The 26,251-nt window shown below is 44.6% G+C and overlaps 1 protein-coding gene across 1 annotated transcript; it reads right to left on the bottom strand.

Moving 5' to 3' along the window:
- Positions 1 to 8,343: 8,343 nt before the first annotated feature.
- gpr132b (G protein-coupled receptor 132b) lies at positions 8,344 to 21,751 on the bottom strand (the record flags this gene model as incomplete). Its single annotated transcript, XM_083789886.1, has 5 exons — positions 8,344 to 8,643; positions 11,087 to 11,321; positions 12,685 to 12,956; positions 15,405 to 15,542; positions 21,566 to 21,751. 5 exons carry the CDS (start codon positions 21,749 to 21,751, stop codon positions 8,344 to 8,346), a joined length of 1,131 nt encoding a protein of 376 aa, XP_083646012.1.
- Between the last annotated feature and the right edge of the window lie 4,500 nt (positions 21,752 to 26,251).

Below are 26,251 nucleotides of genomic sequence, written 5' to 3'. Positions count from 1 at the left end.
TTAACATTGTTTTTACAATATAAATTGGGCTACGTAGTGTCAATGTGGGGGTCCTTGAACGTTTGGGAACCAGTGATCTAAATAAACCCTCCATGGCGAGTAGTCTTACCATGGCTGACGGGATACCCTCCATGGTCAGCTCCTCTTTCTTCACCAGGATGCGGACAGGCTCACGCATGAGCTTCTTGTGACCTCCAGCACATCAGTAGGCATGGTGGCAGACAGCACGGTGGCAGACACAGCATGGCAACCTGGGTGAGGAGACACAATGGAGGTTACCGTGGCTGGCCGCTTCCGGCACAAAACTGACACTTCTCATCAAGGAGATGATGCCTTTAACACCCAGAGTCGACTTGGCCCGATTTGTCTTTTGTCGTAATGCCAGTATTGTGCATCTAAAATATAGCCGATCCACAAGCTCACGTGTTGCAGCGCTAAACATTGAGCACTTGTAGATTCACTCTTTTTTGGGGGATGGCACAAAGCATAACCATGTATAGATGGATCAGACCTAGGGTAAACAAAAGATGTTGAAAAAATAAATGTGACAAATCAGTTAAATATTAGACTTGCCAATTGTACTCAAATTGCGTGTCTTGAAGTAGTAAGTCACCGTCAACTGAACATAATCCTCTGCGGGAGTGACTGACCAAAGGGACAGTCACCCACACTCAATCATGTGTCTTGAAGTAGTTCAGTCACCATTATGTTAACCACTTGTAGGCCCTTGTGCTTCAAAGTTTGTTCATGTGAAGCCATTGTGACTTAAGGGTTGCATTTTGTTTCAACATGTCGTCTGCTGTTAAGTCGTGAGTAGGGACGGTGAGGCCCTGTCACTGTGGAGAGCAGACGGGACGCTCTACCAAAGAACATTCAGTCCTATACCAACACGAGCAGCTGGTAGGAGAGGGAACCTTGGATAGATAAACTACTTGTTGTGAGTCAGTGTTTGTGCCAGCAACACTCACCTGCTGAGCCAGCTCCCTGGTAGGGGCCAGGACCAGGGCCTGTGTGCCCTTGAGCTCCACATCAATCTCCTGCAGGATGGAGATGTCTTCCCCGTCCCAGACTGGGCCTGAGCAATCACATCATAACCTGTATGGGGACAGAGGACACTATAACAGTCTGACGTTTCAAGGCTGATTTATACTCCATAATCGGGTGCGTCACTTGCTGATCTATAAGATAAACGCACTGCACATGTGACACACTGTGACCTTTTAGGGTATTTTCGGAGCATGAGTATAGGTTAAAATAGTAATTGTTTTGTGTCCACTGCATAAACCAGCCATGTCTCACCACGCAGAGCTGACTGGGATTAAAATAGACTTTTCTTTCTTCCCCTTGACAGACTTAGTGACACGACATGACACTGCCTAGTCCTAAGTCCTAACTTGTTCTTTTTAGCAAGAAAGTAAACCCACTTTCCCTTGACACAAGGGATAATGGCTCTCTGCTGGATAGCTCAAAACCATTGGCTTCCCCTGAGCAGATCCTCACGCAGGTTCATCTCATCAAAACGGTCCACGATCTGGTTCCAGTTGTTCTGCAAGAGAGAACACAAACAGAGAAAGAACACATCAGAACAAGTGTCAATAAGGGAAGCGATCGGTTAAAACCAGGAAAGCATCGGAGCCATTTTAGATTTTAGCTGTACAATCTTGCTTGGCGACACAACGCGCTGCAAGCTTGTACATCAGCCATTTTAGAACATTTTGGGAGAGTCTGGGAAGTGTGCAAAGTAACTATAGTTTTAGAAGGCATTTGTAGAATGAACCTCAGGTCTGAATGGGTAAATTGGGTAACATAGGAAATGTCTACCCAAGTACTGCAGTGGGGATAAAAAAAAAGAATACTGTTCACCGACGTTAAATTGTTTTAGAGAAATATGGCAGGACATACCTCAATGATTCCATCTGGCTCCATGCCCTCGGGGCCATTGTCTCAGTCTCTGAAATCACAAGAGGGGAGCCATGATTAACTGCTGTGGGTATACAAGTAAGACACGCGAATGCGGCTCGTAAATTGCAACAACAATTAGAATAAATTACGTATTTTAAGGTTTTTTTTTTAAGTTATTTTTATTTGTGTTTTTTAAAGATTTTTTTTATTTTAGTTATTTTAGTGTGTGTGTATGTGTGCGTGCACAGTTTTTTTTCTTTTTAAGTTAAGTTTTGTGTGAGAGTGAGTGTGTAAACGGACAGTTTAGGCTAGCTTCTATAGTTCGCAATCACTGCATTCGCAACAATACCTACAGGATCTCTGGTCTAGTTCCTTTGCGCCCCACACATGCAATATGGCATCATCATATTACAATTTCCTGAAGTACATGCATACAACAAGATACTGGGGTTAGATTAGGCAACATACACCGTGACTGACTCAGTTTGGTCAGAGTTGAAACTCCTTTTTTAAAGTGTAAGACCACTTTCGAGGTTTGGGTTGTGTAGTTACCTTGCCATGATGTAACTCCAATGTGGACAAAAAATTAAAACATTTTTTTTTCCAGTGATTAGAAATTGCTAATAAAAATATATGCCCCTCATTAATGACTTTACACTGTACGCTAAATCGGCTCTCAAAGTCACTCTTTTAGTACATAAACAAACAAAGTTGATTCAGACAATATAGATCACCAAAAAAGACCTGGATCCACAGATCCAGATCCAGTTTTCTTCCTAATAAAATGGACAAAACAACAAGTTAACATTAGTTTGTGATGCTCTATATTGTCTGAATCAACCGTTTGTTTACGTACTAAAAGAGTGAATTTGAGAGCTGTTTTAGCATACAAAGTAAGTCAATGAGGAGCATCATTTTGAATTATCAATTTCTAATCACTGGAGCAATTAGTTTGTATTTCTTGTCCACATTTGGAGTTACACCATGGCAATTGCCATGGTGTAACTCCAAATGTGGACATTTACAATTCAATGAATAATGGCTTCAGGGTGTCAGTTTGCATTATAGAAAAAATACAATTACCAACTAAAAGTCCCTAAACGAATGAGAAACAAAAATACAATTACTATACCCCAACTAACCTACGTAACTAAGAAAAATACAATAAATTAGATCACAAAATACAAAAACACCCTTTGGATGGAAGTGCAGGTTTAACATTAAAATAAGGAGATACAACAGGACAATGAATAACTATAGGGAATTGGATTTAGGAGCAGACTAATGAAAGGGTAAACAAATGCTAAGGGTCACTTAATGAGAACTCAGAATGAACACAAAACAAAGATAACAAAATACAACTTACTCAAAAGAACTAGCCCCTTTCGGGACCCTACGTAAAACTTTTTTGATATTTTGTTGAGTTTTACGTTGGGTCCCTGCTCGCTAATGTATTTTCGTATGGAAATTCCTAAATGCGGATGTGGAGATTCTCTCTAAAATAGGCCCCGCGGCATGTGACGCCATTATTTTCCTTGAGTTATTCTGAATTCGGTAACTTTAAGTAGCTATACATCCCGGTGCGAATATCTCCTGTGGCGCGGAAGCCGTTAGTATTTTTAATCTTTGTTTGACCGATTTGGTCGCTTTATTTCTTCTTGTTTGTTTACCGTTTATTGTACCGCCTCCCGGTGTGCGGTTGGCTTGTGAGGCTACGTCCCTGCCTCTGATCTGCTGTGTCATAGCTATAGCGCCACTAGCTAGCCAGATAGGCGGTACAATGAGGTGTCAATAAACAAGAAGAATCCAAGCTTCCAAATCGGGCAAACATATATTAAAAATACTTAACGGCTTCCGCGCCACAGGAGATATTCGCAAAGGTATGTATGTGTACTTATACTTTACATATTCAGAAAGCCTCATACTGAAGAATATCGTCAAAGAGCGCGGAGAGGCGTTTTAACATGTAAACATGAGCCAGTAAATGTTTTAATCAGGTGGCATGGACGACGAGGAACAGGACCCAATGCACTGGGTCGAACAAATGTCAGAAACTTCAGTAGCATTTGGGTTCTGCTTGGAGGGCTACAAAAGAACCAAACTCACAAAACTAACGAAGGCAAACATGGGTGGAGGACTAGCGGGCGGGATGACGTCTCTGCTACAGAATTAAGCTGTCACCTTCACAGCAGTCAGGACAGACTGAGCACTTTTATAGAGAGCACTGCAGGGACATTGCCCAGCCAACCAGGACCAGGGCGTGAACAGGAGGAACGAATGAGGAACGAGGGGAGGTCCAGACAGGACCTGATTGCAGCCACCTGCTTTCAATCAGCCAACCAGGACCAGGGTGTGGACAGGAGGAACGAATGAGGAACGAGGGGAGGTCCAGACAGGACCTGATTGCAGCCACCTGCTTTCAATCACCCACTTTACTCTGCCAGTCAATCACCAGCACCACACCCATTCTCCACACTCCATTCACCCCCAATCATGATATGTAAATTGGTCCACATCCGCATACACATATCCAATATGAAGGATGAGGGAAGACTTACAAATGAAATGAGGGATGTCATCGTGGCTAGATTCCCTTCATGGAATTTGTGTAGCTAATGTCCTTAACAGATGTGGGTCAGGAGGATCCAGGACCCAGGGGTGGTCTTTTAAATGGGTCCCAAAGACATGTTATGGAGTCCTACTTCAACAACATTAGAGTACAGTACCGAGTATAGTATTGCATCCCAGGACCCCCGGAGGGTGACAGGTTTGGGTCCTTTCTCATTTTAGTGAGTCTAAGGATGCAGGATGCTATTTGCATCACTGCTGAAGTATGCTGCAGCTTTAATTTGCCTTAGTTGGATCGCACTTAGTCTGGAACCTCCCTCTTGAGCTTTCCGCCATGGGAGCAAAGCTCCAGACGGCATTGCTCTCAGGTTCATTGGAACTCACAAGCTTCTCCACCACTACAAGGTGGCGACCCGAGGAGAAGAAAAATTAAATGGAGAAGGAAAATTAAATTAGGGTAATGGGTAGGTGAGGATTAAACATGGTCGTCCTGCCATGACACAGCACCGGCTGGTGAGTTGGAGAACTCCACAAAGGTCCTTCTCACAGCCCAAGCAACTTCACCTGGATCATTGTTCTCAACAACCCTTCCCATTGGGCAGAGGGAATCTGGAGTCTCCTCTGCCACGTCGGAACCAGATGACTGCCGGTGCCATCTGAGGAGATTATGCAGGACAGTGATGGCTCTCACAACATTCTCTGCATTCTCAGGATTCAGCTGGATCACTGTATGCAAGACTCGGAATTGTGAAGCCACCAAACGCTGATGCCCAGAGGATGCCTGTTACAACTGGGGTCATATTCTGTGAGATGGTTTGTACTGTGACATGACTCCTATTCTGTGACATGACTTTTGGTCCTGGTGTGAAGTGGTGTGCGCGCCCTGTGCAGCGCCCTGTGCATCGTCCCAGATGGAGATGGCACCGTGAGCCTGGGCGTGACTGGATGGATGCAGAGCACGGTGGACAGCCGTCCATTGGAGGGGAGACTTCCAGCCATGGCCGGCTGGAAGTCGGTATTGGTGGGGGAAACTCGGGGGCAGCCATTGATTGGTGGAGATGGCCTGAGTCCAAACAGACATTTCAGTGGCTAACGAGGGTGGCCTTGCCCTACATAAGAGAGGAGCAGAGGAGAGTGCAGGGGACAGACCTGTCCTCCTCGGCTCCCAACCGGCCACCGCCCGTAGATGATTATGTTTTGTTAATATGAGTTTGTTTGCTTTGCTGTCCAAGTCTGAGTTTGAGTTCCGTTCCATGTTAAGTTCTGTTTAAGTTAATAAATATTTCAATCAATCAATCAATCAATCAAACATAATCATACAAACAGGTTATAAATCACTGTGTTTTCACTTTTTCAGTTCAGACATAACAGATAAAACACTATAGGCCAACAGTATATGCATGCAAAAAAATAGACAATACAAATGACTAGTTTTGTGGATTCATTTATTTTTAATTGCTTGGCTCCCAGACTCCCATCACGGGACTCAGGCAATCAATGAATATACCTTTGCAACCAATACAGTACAAACAAACAAACAAAAAATAAGGGCTTGTGTGGGGGGCAATAAGGGCTTGTGTGGGGGGGCAATAAGGGCTTGTGTGGTGGACCAATAAGGGCTTGTGTGGGGGACCAATAAGGGCGTGTGTGGGGGACCAATAAGGGCTTGTGTGGGGGGCCAATAAGTGCCATTGGCCCTTCAAGACGAACATTTGACAAGTAATGATAAATTCCACTATCATAATGAATTATCTTTTCATCTGCCATCAGTCAGTTTTAGTTTCAGACAAATTAGAACATATTGCTTATTTTACTGTCCAATGACATGAAATGGCACAAGGGAAGGACTCCACAAAAAGACCACCCTCAAAAATCGGCGCACGCTTCGCGCGCCCACACATGTGCCCTTTTCTGGAGTTTGAGCCCCTGCCCCCCCCAGTGCTCTCTGCACAGCCCTGCTGGCTTGTCACGTCCGGGTCCAATATTTAGTTCAGTTCAGCGACCATGGAGCTAAAGCATTTTTCAGAAGCTGTGTTCACGTTCATTCTTACATTGGAATGAATTAACTCCTAAAAAAGGCATCCGCCCACTTCACGCAAATGCCTTCCTTACTTAATTCACAGGTGTTACCAATCATACTAATGAAGGCTCTGCTGCATTTAGTAAGTTCTCAAATGGACCCGTATTAAGGCCTTAGTAATGGTCCATTTGGTTCCCAATTGACCATTTGCAGACCATCTTGCCATCAGAGTTTGGAAGCACTCGTTTTCAGTAAAGCAATGTCCTGTTGCCTCCTGCATTATGTGCAAATTCAAAACAGGTGATACGCCGGGCAGTCGAGTGAAATATAACGAGCACTTCCAAACTGCAACAGAAAGGAGCTCATAACATGTCTACAGTGGATTTTTGAGTGGTGCAACCACTCCCTTACGGAGCTATGTGTGTGGGTAGCTGGCTGGCTGGCTGGGTGGATGCCTGGCTTGGTATGAGCACGTAAACAGCATGGTTGTTTTCCATCACCTGTGCGCAACCTAACGCATTTTATTATATATATTAACTGTATATATGATGCTTTCAGGTTTGCCAGTACAGTACAGTGACAGTACTGTACAGTATAGCGTACAGTAGAGGGACCGCCACATGGTAACTCTGTCATTTCTCAACCGTTTCGGACACAGGGCGGCTCGCCGGAACCGGGCCGGCACCCTGGGTGTGTTCCTGTGGGTATGGAACCCCCCCGCCCCCCGGGAACCCTCACACGGAGTTGCACCACTCACTTCACACGGGTGTGTTTTTATGAAACAAACACTTTGAGGATAGAAAGAGGGGGCGAGTTCCCTCCTCCAGTGCCCATACCCGAGGCGGGGTTGGCGAAAGGGCCTTTCTGTGTGGAGTTTGCATGTTCTCCCCGTGTCAAAAAACATGCAGTAATCCTGGTCTCCGGAAACTACCTCCCCCTGGTGGAGGGGAAAGGAACTGGTTGGAATAACGTGTTCCTTCCACGCGCCACGTCCGGCCAGGGAAAAGAAGCAGCTTGGACTCCTCATACATAGAAGAAAGCATGAGGTCAGTCCGATGCCCCCCCCCCCCCCCCAGGTTGGTAGAGGAAGTGTGGCACCCAGGATTACATTGGATAATTGACAATTATAACATTGGATAATTGACAAATGGAACCAAATGGAACCTCCAACGGGTCCATTTGGTTCCATTTGTACACTCTCAGAGTTACAGACCCGTCAGGGTCCATTTGGTTCCGAACTGTCATTTAGCTGGGGACCCCCTGGAACTGGTCTAAGCCATACATGAGCACAACATCATCATATGCCGATTTGCAGTGGCGCTGTGCATGTCCTGTCTGTGCGCTGCATCGCACGCATGCACACAGAAACGCACGTTTCTACACGGTATAGACCCCTGGGAGATGGATCGCTGAGGTGGAGCGCCACACCTACCATCAGCTCCTAGTACTTACCGCACGACTTGAGCTACACCGGATGCCAATTTCATAGCATAATAGATAAAACATCAGACTTAATGAACGTTAGCGTTACCGTTTGCCCCGAAAATGTCGCTCCTCCTTTGGATTGTGCTCCACGTAGGTAGCATTAATAGCAACGCCATTAGCATTAGCAGCAGTGCCTGTAGAGATCCTGGCGTTGTTTGACATTTCCGTACAGACCACAGAGTTATAATCTAGAGACTGGATGACCCCGCCCCGCCAGCTATTCATTTCAATGGAAGTCGCTCGGTGGCGTTTTTTTAAAGCAGAGCAGAGCTGGAAGTTGAGAGAGGCTCGACACACTTCGAGACCACTTTGACACACTTGTTTTTGCGTCGTCACGACGTCACTGAGCGTCCGTACGTCCACCTCCGTCATGAATGACGACCCGCAGTTCCAGCGTTGGCCAGCAGGGTATAGGCGGCTTCCACGTCGGCCAGCCGCTCTGGTGGGTGGGGCCTGGTGGTGGGCGGGGCCGAGGGGGGGGGGGAGGAGGAAGCGGCGGCCGGGTGGCCCAGCACGGCGGCCAGGCCTCTGGTCAGCTCCTTGCGGATGTTGTCGCTGGACAGGACGTAGAGGAGGGGGTTGATGGCGCTGTTGAAGGTGGACAGGCCCAGGGAGATGGTGTAGGCCGTGTAGATCCTCTTCTCCAGGTGGCACGCATCATCCTGCAGCTGGGACAGGGGGGGGGGGGGGGCAACGGTTATTATACTTGTGCAAGCAGAGCGCGCAAGTAGGAGGAGGGGGGTTGGCGCTAGGGCATTAAAGGGCCACTTCACCCCTTTTGCAACCAGATAAAATTTCAATGATGTTTGGGAGACAAGAAACACTTTCCTGGGTTTTTTACGTGGGTAATATGTGTTTTTAGATATTTTAGTATTTCAAAGTATGTCCATAGGCTTCATGATGTCATGGGCACTGGGCTCACTTCCTTCCTGGACTACAATTCCCATAATGCTTTGGTCCACTGCTCCTCCTTGTGGATATGGGGGAGGGCTGTCTTACTGAGACAACATGTAGTCCATGAAATATAAGTGAGCCCTGCAGTGTCCATGACATCATGGAGCCCATGGACATTTACATACTAAAATATCTAAAAACACATATTGCCCACATACTGTACAAACACCAGGAAAGTATGTCTTGTCTCCCAAACATCATTAAAATAAGATCTTGTTGCAAAAGGGGTGAAGTGGCCCTTTAAGCAACTATTCAACTATTCAACTAGTCGACTAGTAAATCCACTAGTCGACCTTGTTGGTACTAGTTAACTATAACTAGTTGATAAGAAAAAAAATCTCGATTTTGTAGGCCTCAAGATCAGGTAGATTATAGTTATAGTCACCAATGTACACAGTTTTTATATTTTCACGGTCGAGGCAGCGGTCGTGATACAAACGGCGGTGTGGTCTCTCTCAAAGAACGCCAGACGGAGAAAACCTTGAAGTTTGTAATATCAAGTTTTAATGATCAAAGTCTCGGCTTAACAGGAGTTTTCAGGAAACAAAGGCCCCAAAACGGAGTTGACATTAGGTATAGCCTCTGCGAATCAACTTTTACGTAATGACAACACAAAGGCATTAGTCTCAAACATTGCATTATATTAGATTCAAGTCCCTCCTCCCGGATCCAGCAGACAGCCTCTGCTCGGGTTAGCCAATCAAAACGTTGCCTTCACAGGATCTGCCTGCGAAGGCAGGCGGGACAGCTGCCTGTCCCATACTTAACTATATGCGGTTTATACCAATAGGAATAATTAAACATCTATGCTATACAGATATATGAAGCATGCAGAACCTTATTTAACACCAGTAACTATAAGAATGAAATGTCAGAGGAATACATTTTAACTGTTTCTGAGTCACAGTAAACCTTACCAATTAAAAGGATAAACCACATTAACTGAATCCTTCTTCTAAGACTAACTCAAATAGGCTATATACTCACAAATAATGAGTAGCTCAATAATCCTACATTCAAATAACTTTATAGTTCAATCCTAAACAGACAGAATATGAGACTACGTAATAGAAATAGGCAGAAGATATTATTAACTTGGTTTAGACACAATTATACTTTAGGTTAAAAAGCAGAATGACATGACTGTTCCCCCAGGACCCCAGGACCTAAGATTAGGACTGTCTCCGCCCCCCTGGAGTGCAGACAGCCTCCTTTTGTTTGACAGAAACAGATGGTAACCATACAGTGTGCAATCTACAGTTTTATTACTGTATGACTTCAAACAAAACCAAATTGGGGTGTCTTAAATCGTACTTCTAAAGGCCAACAGATGGTAACCTGAATTTAGAATCTAGCATGGGAACCCTCCTCAGGCTAGGCTTCCCGGGCCCTCCTGGGGAGAGGCCTGTTGAGACAGTGAAACAATGTAACCTAGGTCCGTAGACATAAACTGATAATTGGAACTAAACTATCGAATTTATACATCACATAACAACTAGTCGACTAGTAAACTAGGCAACTAAGTCAACTAGTAAAAATGACTATTAGTGAATGCCCTACTACAGATCGGTGAACCAATAGGATCCACCGACTGTTTTTGGCCGGCAGATTTGAATCCGCCCCCTCTAGACCAGAAGTAGGGCATGGCTATTTGTGTTTCAATTGGTCAAACTAATAAAGTGCCATTTCTTCTTGCGCCTTGGATGGCAATTGGATGATTTGAGGCACTTTGTTGCAAAAATCCACCTGTTGGTGATGCTATAACAGGCCAATGTGAAAAGGGTGGGATACACACACACACACGGAGTGCAAAACATACTCTCTCCCCCCGTTTCCAGACCTAAGCGGAAAACGGTTTTGCGCCGCGGACAGAAGAAACTGTGCGCAGCTTCTTTTTCCGGGTTTTTAGACAGCTGGTGGATGGAAAAAAAGCTCCATTCCGCAAGTCGTCCGCGGAGGAGAGCGCTTCCGGGAAGCTGGCCGTCGCACAAGTCGTCCGCGGAAGTGGAGCTTTTTTTTCCATCCACCAGCTGTCTAAAAACCAGTTTTTTCGGCTGTCCGCAAACGTGTCGCCGAAAACGTGCGCAGCTCTTTTGATAGTGTGGCAGTACCCTCCCCATGCCTTCGGCCTGGTGGAGACAATAAAGTATAGTAAACCTGTGGGAAGTGGAAGAGCAGGGCTCTCAGCAGCAGCACCAGGTGGTAGGGTCCGAAACACACCAGGAAGAGCAGCACCACGCCCACGGCCAGCGAGCGGACCCTGGCCTTCTGGCGGGCGCTCAGCCCCCCACTGGCCCGCACGCTGCTCAGGATGGCCCGGTTGGTCCCAATAAGCAGTGCCAGCGGCGCCACGAAGCCCACCGCGAAGCGGGCGTAGTTGAAGCCCGTCACCCTGCGGGCGGGGAGGGTATATAGGCATTAAGCAACTAGTCGACTATTCAACTAGTCGACTAGTAAATCCACTAGTCGACCTTGACCTTGGCTTTTTTCTTCTTTTTTTTTTGCCTCAAGATTTGGTAGATTTTAGTTATAGTCAACAAAGTACACAGTTTTTAAATGTACAGATATTTATTTAAAAAAAAATATATATATATATATATATATATATATATATATATATTTTTTTTTTAGGTAGTTAAACAACTAGTCGACTAGTAAACTAGGCAACTAGTCAACTAGTAAAAATTACTAGAAGTGAATGCCTTAGTGGAGGAACGGACGCAGTGTTCATTTTGACAGCAAAGGAGCTCTATTTTCGTCCATGCTAAACCCCTTATACCTAAACTTCTTTGCCTTTTTTTACTATTTTGTTCTTCAAAATAGTAAAAAAAAAAGGTTAAGTAGTTTAGGGATAGGGGGTTTAGCTATGAGCTTGTAGATCTGCAATTTTTTTCAATAGCTAAAAGTATAACAAAATGCGTAAAGGACCAAAAGGCGGTTCCTTCCTGAATGGGTTTAACCCTTAGAGTAGAGACGGCACCGGGTTTCTCCTCCCATCCACTTGCATTAAGTTGCTTAAAAGCGCATGAGGCGATTTCAGTGCATTCTGGGATGGATTGGGCCCAAACACATGAACGCGCTGCCGTTGACTATCATTGCACGCATTCATGTGCGTTCACGTATGAAACAGCATTCAAGTGTCATCATGTGCGCGTGCGCAATGATAGTCAACGGACCAGCGTGTTCATGTGTTTGGGCCAGCGCTGCAATACCGAATTCGGCAACTATGTCTATTTCGCCTCAGGGTTTCCTCCGGTTGCCATCTCTATTCATATGCTATAAGGTTTAACCCTGCAAGACCCGGATATATTTCTACTTGCAAAAAAGAGATTTCAACCTTACTACTACTTGTACTACTAGGACTTTGTAGAGGAAATTATGTAAAAAAAAGAAAAATTACATTTGGGGGATATTTTTCATAATAATAAATAAAACACATTCTAATGATCACAAAAACACATTATATTACAGGCATTCTACGTACTTTTATCCTGGTTAAAGGTCAAAGGTCATATGTTCAAATTTTTTCAAAAAGTCCAGAGATTTTGAAGTTGTGTGAATTTCTGCCTCTGTGGGGGGGTATTTGTATGCAAATATCATGACCAATGGGCATTGCAATGGCATTGCAATGAACATCAATGGTGATGTTTATAGGTGAACAAATAACAGAACAAAAAAAAAATTATTAATGAATTAATATTAATTAATTAATTAAAATATAAATTGTTGTTTTATTTTGTGTGCCATAATAATACCTGGCGGTGCTCTGGTCGGGCTCGAAGCACCTCCTGTGGCCCTCCTCGCCGGCACCCAGCTCGCCGCCCTCCTGCATGCTGAAGACGGGCAGGTGGCCCAGCGCCACCACCGCCACGATGGAGGCCGCCACGCCGGCCGCCACGCGGCGCCGCCGCAGGCCCCGCCCCCGCGACTCCACGGCGTAGACCACGGCCACGTAGCGGTCGGCCGACACGCAGCACAGCAGGAAGATGCTGACGTACATGTTGTTGAAGAAGATGTAGCCGCACACCTGCGCGCGTGAGGAGGACGAGAGTGGTGTTCATTATGTTGTGTCTGTAGCAGAGTTATAATGAATTGCATTTTTATAACGCTTTTTCCAAGTGCTCAAAGCGTTTCACAATGGTTAATTCTTTCATTCATACATTGGGAGGTGAAGCGTCGTCGCCAGCGTCCTCACATCCCACATTCACACACAAACGGTGGCGAGCTCACACCGACCGACTCATTGGAGGCAATGTAGGGTTCAGTGTCTTGCCCAAGGACACTTAGACATGCGGACAGGAGGAGCCGGGATTCAAACCGCCGACCCAGGGATGATTGGACGACCTGCTCTATACCTCCTGAGCCACAGCCGCCCTATAACAGTTGTTCATTATGTCTGTAGGAGGAGAGGTGTGACACGCGGCACAGCAGGAAGATGCTGACATACTGCACATGTTGCTGAAGAAGATGTAGCCGCACACCTGATGAGCGTTAAACATATCACCACAAACATCTTAGACTCAGAGCATACATGGGCAACTGGCCATGGGCCACAATATAAGCCACATGCGCCCACCTTCACTTAATGTGGCCCTCAGGTTAATATCAGAACGCTGATATATTATTGATTTCAGCTGTTACAATTCGAGGAAAAAAGTCCTTCTGCACACCTACAATGGACAGGTGCATTGGAGGATGCAACAGGAACTGGAGAAGTATAGAGAAAAAAGGATCCCGCACAGCTGTCTTCACTTAGAATTAGATTTAGTTTCGGTCGTTCAGACCGTTACAATTCCAAACATGCAAACATGACCCGCTTCAATTTCTTCAGTCTAAATAAATAGCTTAGTGCGTAGTATTGAGTAAGTAAATGTTATCATCGTTTTTAATCCAATGTAGGCCTATTTGTATTTAGTTCATAACGTTAACGTAACTATAATTGATCAAGGCATTTTATTTATTAGCAAAAATAGCTGATCTAATATTAAAAAGAATAGCTGATCTACAAGCTCAAAAGGCCTCGCAATGCAACACGTTTTGAGCTTGTAGATCGGCTATTTTTGCTAAGGCAGTAATATGCAATGTGGCTCTCTGGAGTGAGTGTGGAACTATAGTGGTCCTCTCCATCGTCAAAGTTGCCACCCCTGTCTTAGAGCACACCTGAGGGAACGTTAAACAAATCACCACACACATATCTCACACCTGAGGAGCACACGATACCACAAATACCTCAAGTACAACTACCAGAATGTAACACAGGTAAAGTAATGAGTCAGTCAATAAACAAGAAATGATCACCCAGTGATATTTGTCATGCAGGTGAAAGAAGCGCTGGTTTCTTTATTTAGTAACGAACGCTCCTCTCAACCGGCCGGTCTCAATCATAACATTAGGTTACTTAACATTGGGTGTCTCTAAAGATTTCTGTTACCTGCTTCCTGTTACCCGTTTCCTGGTCATGTGACCTGAGTAACCAATACATGACAGCAGCGTGTGTGGCAAGTTAACACCCCGAGTGGCATAAAACAGAGTTCTCCGTCCTATCAATAGTAATGCCCAACGCTCAGGAGTCAGGGCGGAGATTATTAAAAGGACGGAGATGTATTGATATCAAAACCGATCGCATCGCTCCACAGGCTGGGAGCGTCTGTTGCGCAACATTCGATGCAATTTCCGCTTGGGACGTCATCGAAAATGTTCCACCCCATTTTAGCGGGACCGAAAATCTTAAAACGTGAATAGCTGTTGATCTAAGTCATTCCGTCCAATTCTAAGCAAAGATTATGTTTTTGACGGCCCATCGCGGTCCCGTCGCTAGTTGCGTTAGAATTAATCATACCTCCCGTTGTTGTCGATCGCCTCGGGGGTGTTTTGGCTACATCTAGCTACTTCGGCTACATCCGGGATAGCGCCTGGTGTGTCGCTGAATGTGCTCCGTTGCTGTAAATCGCTGGGCACTCTGATTTAATGGTCCTAAATACCCCCGGGCGTTCGCGGTGTTAACCCATTCTGGGTGGGAACCCCTTTTGGTATTTTAAGCATTATACTTTAGCTATTGAAAAATAGCAGCTCTACAAGCTCATAGTGTGGCACAGAGTGCCGCGCTACGAGCTTGTAGGTCTGCTATTTTTGAAAAATCGTGAAAATATAGTGCAAATCTTTGAGTATATTATTTCAGAGCGAACGTTTTTAACTCAAGTCTTTGCTTCTGGGTGGAGGGTCCCTGGAACAACATATTTTCAGATGGGGTCGGCGGCCAATTTCATATAATTCTGGGGCTCCTTGACATGAAAATGTTTGAGAACCTGCACTGACATAGAAACATGGGTTTTCGTAGAATCTATTTGTAGAATCGTTCCCAGGTCAAAATGGGTTAATAGGCCACGCAAGTCGGATCCAACGGGTGAGTCTTCACCGGCCACGCATGGCGGACTATTGGTACTCCTCCCCCCCCCCCCCCCCCCCGTATACACACCTTGCAGGCGGCAGAGCTCCAGGGCCACCAGTGTCCTCGGCTGACGTAGTAGGCCCAGAGGGGCAGCGTACACAGGTACATGAGGTCACACACCGACAGGCACCACAGGTACACACCCAGCACGTTGTGGCTCCTCACCTATAGGACACAAATAGACAAGATCTATAGATGCACATCCAGATCCAGATTGGACACCTTAAGGGGCTGTATTTAGCGTGTCTTAAGTACCAGGTCTTATTACCTAACTTGAGTAAACTAAAGACCTGGAGGCGTGATCAATGCCATTTGGCTATTCTGAGTGGCCAAAGAGCATTGATCACGCCTCCAGGTCTTTAGTTTACTCAAGTTAGGTAATAAGACCTGGTACTTAAGACAAGCAAAATACAGCCCCATAACACTTAACCCGCTAGCATTTATTGAAAAATTAGGATCTAATTCACACCAGCATTTTTCCCAGTCGAGCTCTTATTTTGAAAAGCCAAATTTCTATGGAATTCATGGAATGCACGTCGTTGCTAATGAAATGTATTTAAAATATTGCTTTGATGCTCATGTTTTTTTTTTGGTAATATTTTTTATCCCACAATTTTGCAACCCATTTTTTGTCAATTATCTAATGTAATCCTGGACGCTACACTTCCTCTGCCAACCTGGGAGGGCAGCGGACTGACCTCATGCTTCCTTCTATGCATGAGGAGTCCAAGCTGCTTCTTTTCACCTGACAGGGGGAGTTTCCCCTGCCGGAGGTACATACAGAAAACTAATGGTTCTAATTCTATAATGGTTCTTTAAAAGGCATGGGGCCGCGGGGTGGCGGTGGCTCAGGGGTAGAGTGCCTGGATGGTAACCGTAAGGTTGCCAGTTCGAACCCGGGCTCCCCCAGAGTTACTGTCGAAGTGTCCTCGAGCAAGACACTGAACCCCTAATTGCTCCCGATGTGCTAGTTGGTGCCTTGCATGGTTTCCGCTGCCATCGGTGTATGAATGTGTGTGTGAATGGGTGAATGTAATGCACAATCTATGTAAAGCACCTTGGATAAAGGCGCTATATAAATGCACCATTTACCATTTACCATTTGCATGGTTCTTTGAAGAACTAAAGAAGTACTAAAGAACCAACCATTTTATTTAGGTTCTTCAGATCCTCATATGGTTCTTGGGGATTTTAAAAGGTCCGCACCTCGGACTAGCGCCTGCTCCCGTGCTTGCGGTTATGGTTAGGTTAGGGTTTGAGGTGGGTTGTCGTTTTTCGGACCAATGACTAGTCGGACCAAACACATGCACTCGAGATGCCATTATGTGATGTTAGTTTTTGCAGCTAAGCTAACATTAACTTGAGGTAACAAGTGTTGAGGTAACAAGTCATAATAGAATATTACATTTGTGAACAAGTTTATAATGTCATTTCTGTAAAGTTGTTTAAGGCAATGTGGCCTAGTGTTATGGAGGATGGGTGTATTTAAAACAGCGCCAAAGCAGTCCATGATGAAAAGCCTCCCTTTACACAGAGATGAGCCCTGTATTTCCTTACAGAAATTATGTTTGTGTGAATGGATTTTCTGACAGTATTCTATTGTAAATAAAGGCAGGCAGTGTGAAGGCAAAGTTAAACAATTATCGTGTGAAAGGGCTGACCCAAAGAATTCCAATATTCGGTTTGCCCTCGGCTCTTACGGTGCGGGCCACCTCGGTCCCATTGGTGCATGAGGTTTGAGGCCAAACATTTATTTTTCAAGAGGGTTGCCAGAGTCACAAATAACTTTGTAAACATTTAATTTGTCAGACTCTAGCAAAGACAAATCAGCTTCGGCAGTGTTGGGATTGGCAGACCTCAAGTCTCATCAAAGATGATGCACAACCAGCAGTCAGTGAGTTGTTCCTTCAGTTCATTTTAAGAACTTGGAGATTCCCGTTGGTGTTGATGAGAAGCTCTGGAAGCGTAAACGTATTGTTTTGAACATTGTCAAGTATGCGTCTGGGGATTTCTTCATTCTTGATCTTGTGCACGGAGAGCAGATACCACTGTTTGTGAAGATAACCCTAATTCTGCATATTAGGGCAAATTGGATTCTTGTTGAGAACCTTTTCTCAACAGTGGAATTTAAAAGCCATCTTCATTCATACCACATCAGAGACAGACGAGCTGTTGGTGGTCAAGCATGGAGATGAGGTGGACTATCACTATCATTGTATGCATACAATTTGGAGGGTCAAGACCTCATTACAGTGACCCATCACCCTTTCAAGCCGGTTGAACATTAAGTATGGTAAGAATGGTAAATCGTGAAAAAGGTTTTTCCCCAGTGTGGATAAGGTGGCGTCTCTTCAGATTAGCTAAATGACTGAAACTCTTGTCACACCGTTTACAAACGAAAGGTTTTTCCCCAGTGTGGATAAACTGGTGTGTCTTCAGATGACATAACCGACTGAAACTCTTGTCACACTGTTTACAGTGGAATGTTTTTTCTCCGGTGTGGATATGCTGGTGTGTCTTCAGATCAGCTAATAGGCTGAAACTCCTGTTACACTGTTTACAAACAAAGGGTTTTTCCCAGGGGGGCAGTCAGACAGATATTTTGTGAAGCCACAAGGAAATTGGGATTTCCTGAAAGTTCAAAAGGTTTATCCCCAGTGTGGATAAGGTGGTGTCTATTCAGATTACCTAGAACACTGAAACTCTTGTTACACTGTTTACAAACGAAAGGTTTTTCCCCAGTGTGGATACGCTGGTGTGACTTCAGAGAAGATAAAGTAGTGAAGCCCTTCTCGCACTGTTTACAAATAAAAGGTTTTTCCCCAGTGTGGATAAACTGGTGTGTCTTCAGATTACCTACATGACTGAAACTCTTGTCACACTGTTTACAGTTGAATGGTTTTTCTCCGGTGTGGATAAACTGGTGTTTCTTCAGATCAGCTAAATGACTAAAACTCTTGTTACACTGTTTACAAACGAAAGGTTTTTCCCCAGTGTGGATAAACTGGTGTGTCTTCAGATGACATAACCGACTGAAACTCTTGTCACACTGTTTACAGTGGAATGGTTTTTCTCCGGTGTGGATATGCTGGTGTGTCTTCAGATCAGCTAATAGGCTGAAACTCCTGTTACACTGTTTACAAACAAAGGGTTTTTCCCAGGGGGGCAGTCAGACAGATATTTTGTGAAGCCACAAGGAAATCGGGATTTCCTGAAAGTTCATATAATGGCCTGTTGTGGCGCTGTCATTGGGCCCAAAAAAAACCCATAGCCCCATAGAAGTCCATGTATTTGGGCCCAACCTCACCTAGACTGTATTACCTTAATAAACATGGTCATGAATACTTTCTGCTTCCAGTCACTAGTTTAAAGTCTCATTTCCAATGTCATAATATTCTTTTTGGAAAATTATGGTCCACATGTCGCACATGTTCTGAGGGGCGTGGCTACCCTTACAGTCTATGAACGGGATCGCCCACCCACTCGAGTCAAAATAAAAACCAACCAGCTTATCCTGTGTGGATAAGCTGGTGTCTCTTCAGATGACCTAACTGACTGAAACGCTTGTCACACTGTTTACAGTTGAATGGTTTTTCTCCGGTGTGGATACGCTGGTGTTTCTTCAGATCAGATAAATGACTAAAACTCTTGTTACACTGTTTACAAACGAAAGGTTTTTCCCCAGTGTGGATACGATGGTGTGTCTTCAGATTACCTACATGACTGAAACTCTTGTCACACCATTTACAAATGAAAGGTTTATCCCCAGTGTGGATAAGCTGGTGTGTCTTCAGATTACCTAGAACCCTGAAACTCTTGTTACACTGTTTACAAACAAAAGGTTTTTCCCCAGTGTGGATACGCTGGTGTGACCTCAGATAAGATAAAGTAGTGAAGCCCTTCTCGCACTGTTTACAAATAAAAGGTTTTTCCCCAGTGTGGATAAGCTGGTGTGTCTTCAGATTACCTACATGACTGAAACTCTTGTCACACTGTTTACAAACGAAAGGTTTTTCCCCCGTGTGGATAAACTGGTGTGTCTTCAGATTAGCTAACAGTCCGAAACTCTTGTTACACTGTTTACAAACGAAAGGTTTTTCCCCAGTGTGGATAAGCTGGTGTGTCTTCAGGTTAACTAATGTACTGAAACTCTTGTCACACTGTTTACAAATGAAAGGTTTTTCCCCAGTGTGGATAAACTGGTGTCTCTTCAGATTAACTAACTGACTGAAACTCTTGTCACACTGTTTACAAATGAAAGGTTTTTCCCCAGTGTGGATAAACTGGTGTGACTTCAGATGAGGTAACAATCTGAAACTCTTGTCACACTGTTTACAGTGGAATGTTTTTTCTCCGGTGTGGAAGCGCTCGTGAGTCTTCAGTTCACTTAATCGACTGAAACTCTTATCACACAGTATACAGGCGTGGGGTTTCTTTCCCGTGTAAGATGGCTGTCGTGTCTTTACTTCTCCTGGTTGAGTTAACGTCTCGGTAAACTGCCGATGGTTGTAGGATCTAGATGTGTCTTCTTTCTTCTGGCTGGTTATAGAGCCGTTGATTGGCTGACAGGCTGCTGAGTTGATCTGTCCATTCCTCGACATGTGGTCGTTGTGGCTCTTCTTCACGTATGGACACTCGGAACAGACAACCTGAGTCTGGGAGGAGTCAGCACCTTCCAGGATGCTTGGGTCATTATCAAAGTGTTTGCTATACATGGATTGTGATGGCATGCAGTATAGTTACGTTGTTCTTGGAAGATCCGTCCGATGTTGACTTCGTGTCTTGTCTCTCGGCTAGGACCAGCTGCAGTGGCGTCGAACTTAAACCGGGATGTTTAACAGATGTAATTGGAATAGTGGTCTTAGTGAAGCTAGATAAGGTTTCTGGGTTGTAAAGCCAGACACCTCAGAGCGTACGGTACAAAGGGGTCTGGGTTGTAAGGCCAGATACCTTGGTGTTGATGTGTTCTTGATCTTGATACTCAGGTCTTGTGTTTGGAGTCTGGATAGTAGAATCCTGAACAGGTCCGTGTCCTGTGTCTTGCTTGATTTATATGCTCGAACTAGTGCTGGTTGTTTAGGCTAGGACCCACTGCAGTGGTGTCCGATCCGAACTTAAACCGGGATGTTTAACGGTGGTCTTGGTAAAGCTATGCAAGGTATCTGGGTTGTACAGCCAGACACCTTGGTTCGTATGTGTTGAGGTGTTCTTGATCTTGGATTTTGTGTATTGAGTGTGGTGTCTTGAGTCTTGTCCTATGTGCTGTATCCTGTATCATGGGTGTTGCTTGTGTCTTGTAGATTCTGAGGATTTCCGCATGCGTGGCTTGGTATCTGAAGTTTAGAAGCTGGGAGCCGCCTTTTATGCTGTGCAAGTCTAGTGTCACGATGATGTCACCATTGTGTATATCCATCTTTGGGGTTTCTACATTAATCTGATGTGCATGTGCATAACCTCTATATCATAGCGGGGAGGAGGCGTGCAGTGAGTCCACGTTGCCTCGAAGCCTCCTCCACTGAGTCATTTAGTTTACGTACCAGCCAGAGGGTATCGCTCATTTGTCGTGGTCCGGACGCCAGAAAATCAACACTTGGCCAATCACAGAAACCCACGAGCATTGTCTGAACTGGGCAGAACGGGATCGACTCCAGTTAGAGCCACACTTTGGTTGAACCTGGCTGTAACCTACTGCAGTCTGTAGCCTACCATAACTTTATTGTACGACATTATATATATTATATAACGACAGACGCAATATGTATAAGAGTATACGACGCTATAATTGACGCACGTTGCCTACAAACCTAAACCTAGTAACTCTATCATTTCAGGGGTATGTCAGAGCGAGAGAGTGCTACAGTATAGGGTGTAATTAGGCATTTTTATCATCCTACTATTAGCAGTCATTGCAGAACGACCTGATTTACCAGATTTGGAGCGCATCTCTCTCTCTCTCCCTCTCTCCCTCTCTCCCTCTCTCTCTCTCTCTCTCTCTCTCTCTCTCTCTCTCAGCGCATGCAAGCAATTATATCACCAATTGAAAGTAGAGTTCCCAAGGATTATGGTGATTTTTTAATTTTAAGAATCGCTTAAGTAACTTCCTCCTGGGGGGATCCCGAGACGTTCCATCTGCGCCTTTGGTCTGCCCCGAGGACTCCTCCCAGTGGGAGTCGTGTATATATAAATACCTGCATCCATGTGAGGGCGACGGTGAGCAGGTTGGCGGGCAGGCCTATGAGCAGCACCACACTGTACAGGAAGACCAGCGGGAGGCGGTCCGTCTCGTATGGAGGAACGCACACGCTCACACTCTGGTTGTTGCTGCTGCTGCTGCTGGCCAGCAGGGGGCTCTGGGTCCACGACACATCATGCATGTTGTTGTTGTCTGCAGGGACAACACACGCATACGCACATACGCACATACGCACGCACACACGCACGCACACACGCACGCACGCACACACACACACACACACACACACACACACACACACACACACACACACACACACACACACTTGTTGTTTTTTGCAGCAAATTTTGATTTTAGTTTTAGTCATAACTTGGTCTTAGTTGGGATTCACCTTAGTCTCTTGAATAGTTTTCATTTATTTTAGTCACCCGGAGTGTGCGCTCACGACGCATTGTGAGCTTGTAGATCGGCTATTTTCAGCATGCAACCAAATGTAAAATGACTTATACTGGATCTCTTGTCCACTATAGTCCCTGCCTAACATTTTAGTCTAGTTTTTATTTATTGACGAAATTGTCGATATATTTAGTCTCAGTTTTAGTCAGCATGGCCTAGTTTTCATTTAGTTTCTATTTAGTTTTTGTCAGTGAAAAAAGGTAGTCGACGAACATTTTTCGTTTCGTTTTAGTCGACGAAAACAACACTGACACACACACACACACACACACACACACACACACACCAGGGGTCATCAATATGTTGGTTTGTGGGGGACATTTTTGTCAACATTCCATTTTTGCGAACAAATAAATGGATAGCCCTGAATGACAGGTCTGTAACTCTGAGAGTGTTCAAATGGAACCAAATTGACCCTTATTATGGGTCCATTTGGTTTGTACAGAATGTAGAAGAATTGTTCTTTTTGATCAACGTTTGCCTGCTATCACACCACATCAATACTACAGCAGGGAGTTGTGTACAACATATCCACCGATAACAACAATATTCTTGGGGGAGAGGCCTAAAATGTGGTGGTCCGTGGCTCAAATGCTGAATAAATAATAGACCACAATATGATTCTGCTAACAGCAGGTTTTAATGATAATTAATAGTGTTGTAGTCGAGTCCACCTAAATCAAGTTCAAGTCAAGACCAAGTTGACCAGATTCATTTTTAAAACTGTTACTTAACAAGACAGCTGTCTATAAGCACCAGACCAGACAGCTCTCTTATTATGACGTCAATGTGAATGGGCTCCTCATAGGGGCATAATACACGTATGTCATTGCATTGTAGTGACTCGTGATGACTCGAGTGGACTCGGTGAGGGAAGAAGAGTCCCGAGTCCCTTAAAGTCCTAGACCGAGTCAAGTCCAGGTCAAATTAAGGGCGAGACCGAGACGAGACAGACTAAAGCCAAATTCCAATACCCAATATCTCGGCCACTCACTCACACTCGCTCACTCCAGCATGGCAAATGACGGTGAAATTGGTGACCTGCCAAATATGTGACCATCTTGTTCGCACAACTATTACATGGAAGTCTTTAAATACATGGCCTAAATACAGTTAGGTTGAACTCTGCTAATGAACAAACTGCAACAATTGACATTAGGACACATTTACATTATGTGATTGTCTACATCTACACGGTTGTCACATATTTCAGCAGGTCACCAATTCCACCATAACACCACCTTGCTGGAGTGACTGAGTGAGAGTGAGCGAGTAGCCGAGATTCTGGGTATTGGAATTTGGCTTAAATGAAAAGGTGGACTCGAGACCGGACTCGGGACGAGTCAAGGACTTTAATTGATTGATTGAAGTGTGTATTAACAGTTTGCAGAATGGGTACATTTCAAAACGAAAGCACAACTCAACATAAACTGTTACTGTGGACGACACACTGGTAAAGCATTGCACTTGTTTACAACAGGGTCCACCATTTTCAATTCATCAACATTTAGAGACGTAGAAATATACACAGAAAGAATCACACCCGTGTGAACTGAGTGGTGCAACTCCCCTCTCCCCCTGCCCCCCCCCCCCCCCCCCCTCTCTCTCTCTCTCTCTCTCATTAGCAGGCAACAGTGCTATCTCTCTCTCTATTTCTGGCACAACAGCGCCACTTTAACCCCTACTGGTACTCTAAACATAGTAACATAGTCACATAGTCACGGACATTGCTGTTCCTTTGAGTGGTTGCACCACTCAAAAACAGGAAATCATCATATACAGAGGGGAAACACATAGGCCTACAGTTAGGGGGAAAGGGTGTGGACTCAGATTTTACGGGGCCGGTTTCGAATTGCAGCCGTCCGTAGGTGCTATTTGAGAGCGGTTTTGAAGGAGTCAAGGGATTCACATGCATGTCTTAATGGCTGTTGGGCGTTGCGTGCGTGCGTGCTTGTGAGAGATAGCATCAGGCCTCAAAATCAGTCAAAATGTCATATCCTGTAAGAGGAAGTCAAACTTTCAAATCACCGTTCAGAATGTTGAGTTATCAGCCTCACCAATCAACCACAACAAAGTGAAAAGGTTGCATCATGCTGTCTGTATGACTCCATGCAAATACACACTATATTTGACCCAAAATGTATAAAGAGAAATCATGAGTTATAAGGCTGCTCCCATAGAGTTATACGGCTGCTCCCCATAGAGTTATACGGCTGCTCCCATAGAGTTATATAAGTCTGATCCCATAGAGTTATAAGACTGCTACCCATAGAGTTATAAAGCGCTGCTCCCATAGTTATACGGCTGCTCCCCATAGAGTTATACGGCTGCTCCCCATAGAGTTATATAAGTCTGATCCCATAGAGTTATAAGGCTGCTCCCCATAGAGTTATAAGGCTGCTCCCATAGAGTTATACGGCTGCTCCCCGACGCTGGATCCTCTATTTTAGAGTCTCTTCCCACCGAGTGGTTAAGAAACTGTTGGACGACAAAAAACACTAGCTGAGGTTCTTGACTGTGTTGCGTTACATTGAAATTGGTGAATAAATACGGTTTAGACAGAAGCAACAGCTGTACCTTTTTTAAATAGTCTCGCACAGGGCCCTGCAAGCTGCGGGCGCTGCATAACCAATCTTCATATAGAGGGGCCCAGGAAATTATTCCCTGTTCATTTTCCTCATAGACATTTCAAAAAGTATTTATTTAAATACTGTTTAAGCCTCGTACAAAGCCAACTCTTGTCGTGACAAATCATGACAACCAACACAATTTTTCGGGCCGAACAAATAATTAGAAAGAAGACGAAAACGGCAGGTTATAACACTTTTGTTGTTGTTTTTCTTCTTTGTAATTATTAGTTTGGTCCAAAATATTGTGTTTGTTGTCATGATTTGTCACAACTCGACTTGGCTTATAAGGTGTATAAAAAAATATGTTTTGAAATGTCTATGGGAAAAATGCATTGGGAATTATTTCCTGGGCCTGGCATCGTCATGAAAGGGGGCGGGACTGCGACGCTCTATAATAGGTCTCACTAATAGATCTACAAGCTCACTACGTGCTTGTAGATCTGCTATTTTTGAAATAATCGTGAAAATGTGGCGCAAATCTTTGAATATATTCAGAGTGAACATTTTTATCTCAAATATTTGCTTTCTGGGGGGGATCCCTGGAACAACATATTTTCAGACGGCCGCCAATTACATGCAATTTTTAGGGTCCTTGACATGAAATAGTTTGAGAACCATGCACTGACAGAAACATGAGGTTTTTCAGAAAACTGTCAGGATTTATAGAAGACATTTGTAGAATCTGGTCTCAGTCCTAAACGGGTAAAGCTCCACTAAATTCCAATTGTTAATCCGGGCCTGGAACCTGAATTACATTGTTATACTAGCACCTTTCGTCATATGCATAATACGGTACGTAAATATGTAAATCTTTTCCCCAAAGAAATAGGCTATACATCAGTGGTTCCCAAACTGTTGTGCGTGCACCCCTTGTGGTGCGCGAGTGCCTTCTAGGGGGTGTGCAACATGAAAAGGCTAATGGTGGTGCTATGGTTTTATTATAAATATATTAACATATTATGCCAACATATGGCAAGTATATGCAGAATATAGTAGCCTATGCTGCATATGCATGTGTGTGTATATATAGGAGATATATAGCTTATGCAATTCATGTTTACATGTGGGGGGTGCGTCAGCTAGGTCAGGAGGTAACAGGGGGAAAAAAAACAAAAAAGTGCAAAGAATGTTTGTTTCCATTATAGGACACAGACTGAAAATGACTTTTACACTTGGCGTTCAACCACTTAAATCCCAGCATTCCTTATCCTGGGGGTAACACATTCACCAAACATTAGCGCCATCTACAAGCTCACAGCTGCAGCATGACCTAATTTGGTCCATAATATTGACCTAATTTGCTCTGCTCAAGGACCCCGGCTGTCCCCACAGCATGAAATCGTTCTATAGCTGACACATGCCATGGCACATTAAACATTTGTTTGTTTATTTGCAGTGAGAGATTTAATGTTCAGTGACATTACAATCAACCAACAGACAGTAAGCAGCATGCAGTCTTTCACGAATGGATCAATATAGGGGAATAAAGGCTGTTTCCAGTTCACTGACATTAGGGGGGGGGGGGGGGGATATATATAGAGAGAGAGGGGGGGGGGGGGGGACAACAACAATAGACTGTAGCTGTATAGGCTACA

Source organism: Protomyctophum parallelum, assembly GCF_964188405.1.
Source record: "Protomyctophum parallelum genome assembly, chromosome: 19".
NCBI classification, from domain to species: domain Eukaryota; kingdom Metazoa; phylum Chordata; class Actinopteri; order Myctophiformes; family Myctophidae; genus Protomyctophum; species Protomyctophum parallelum.
This window is presented reverse-complemented; position numbering and strand designations above follow the sequence as displayed.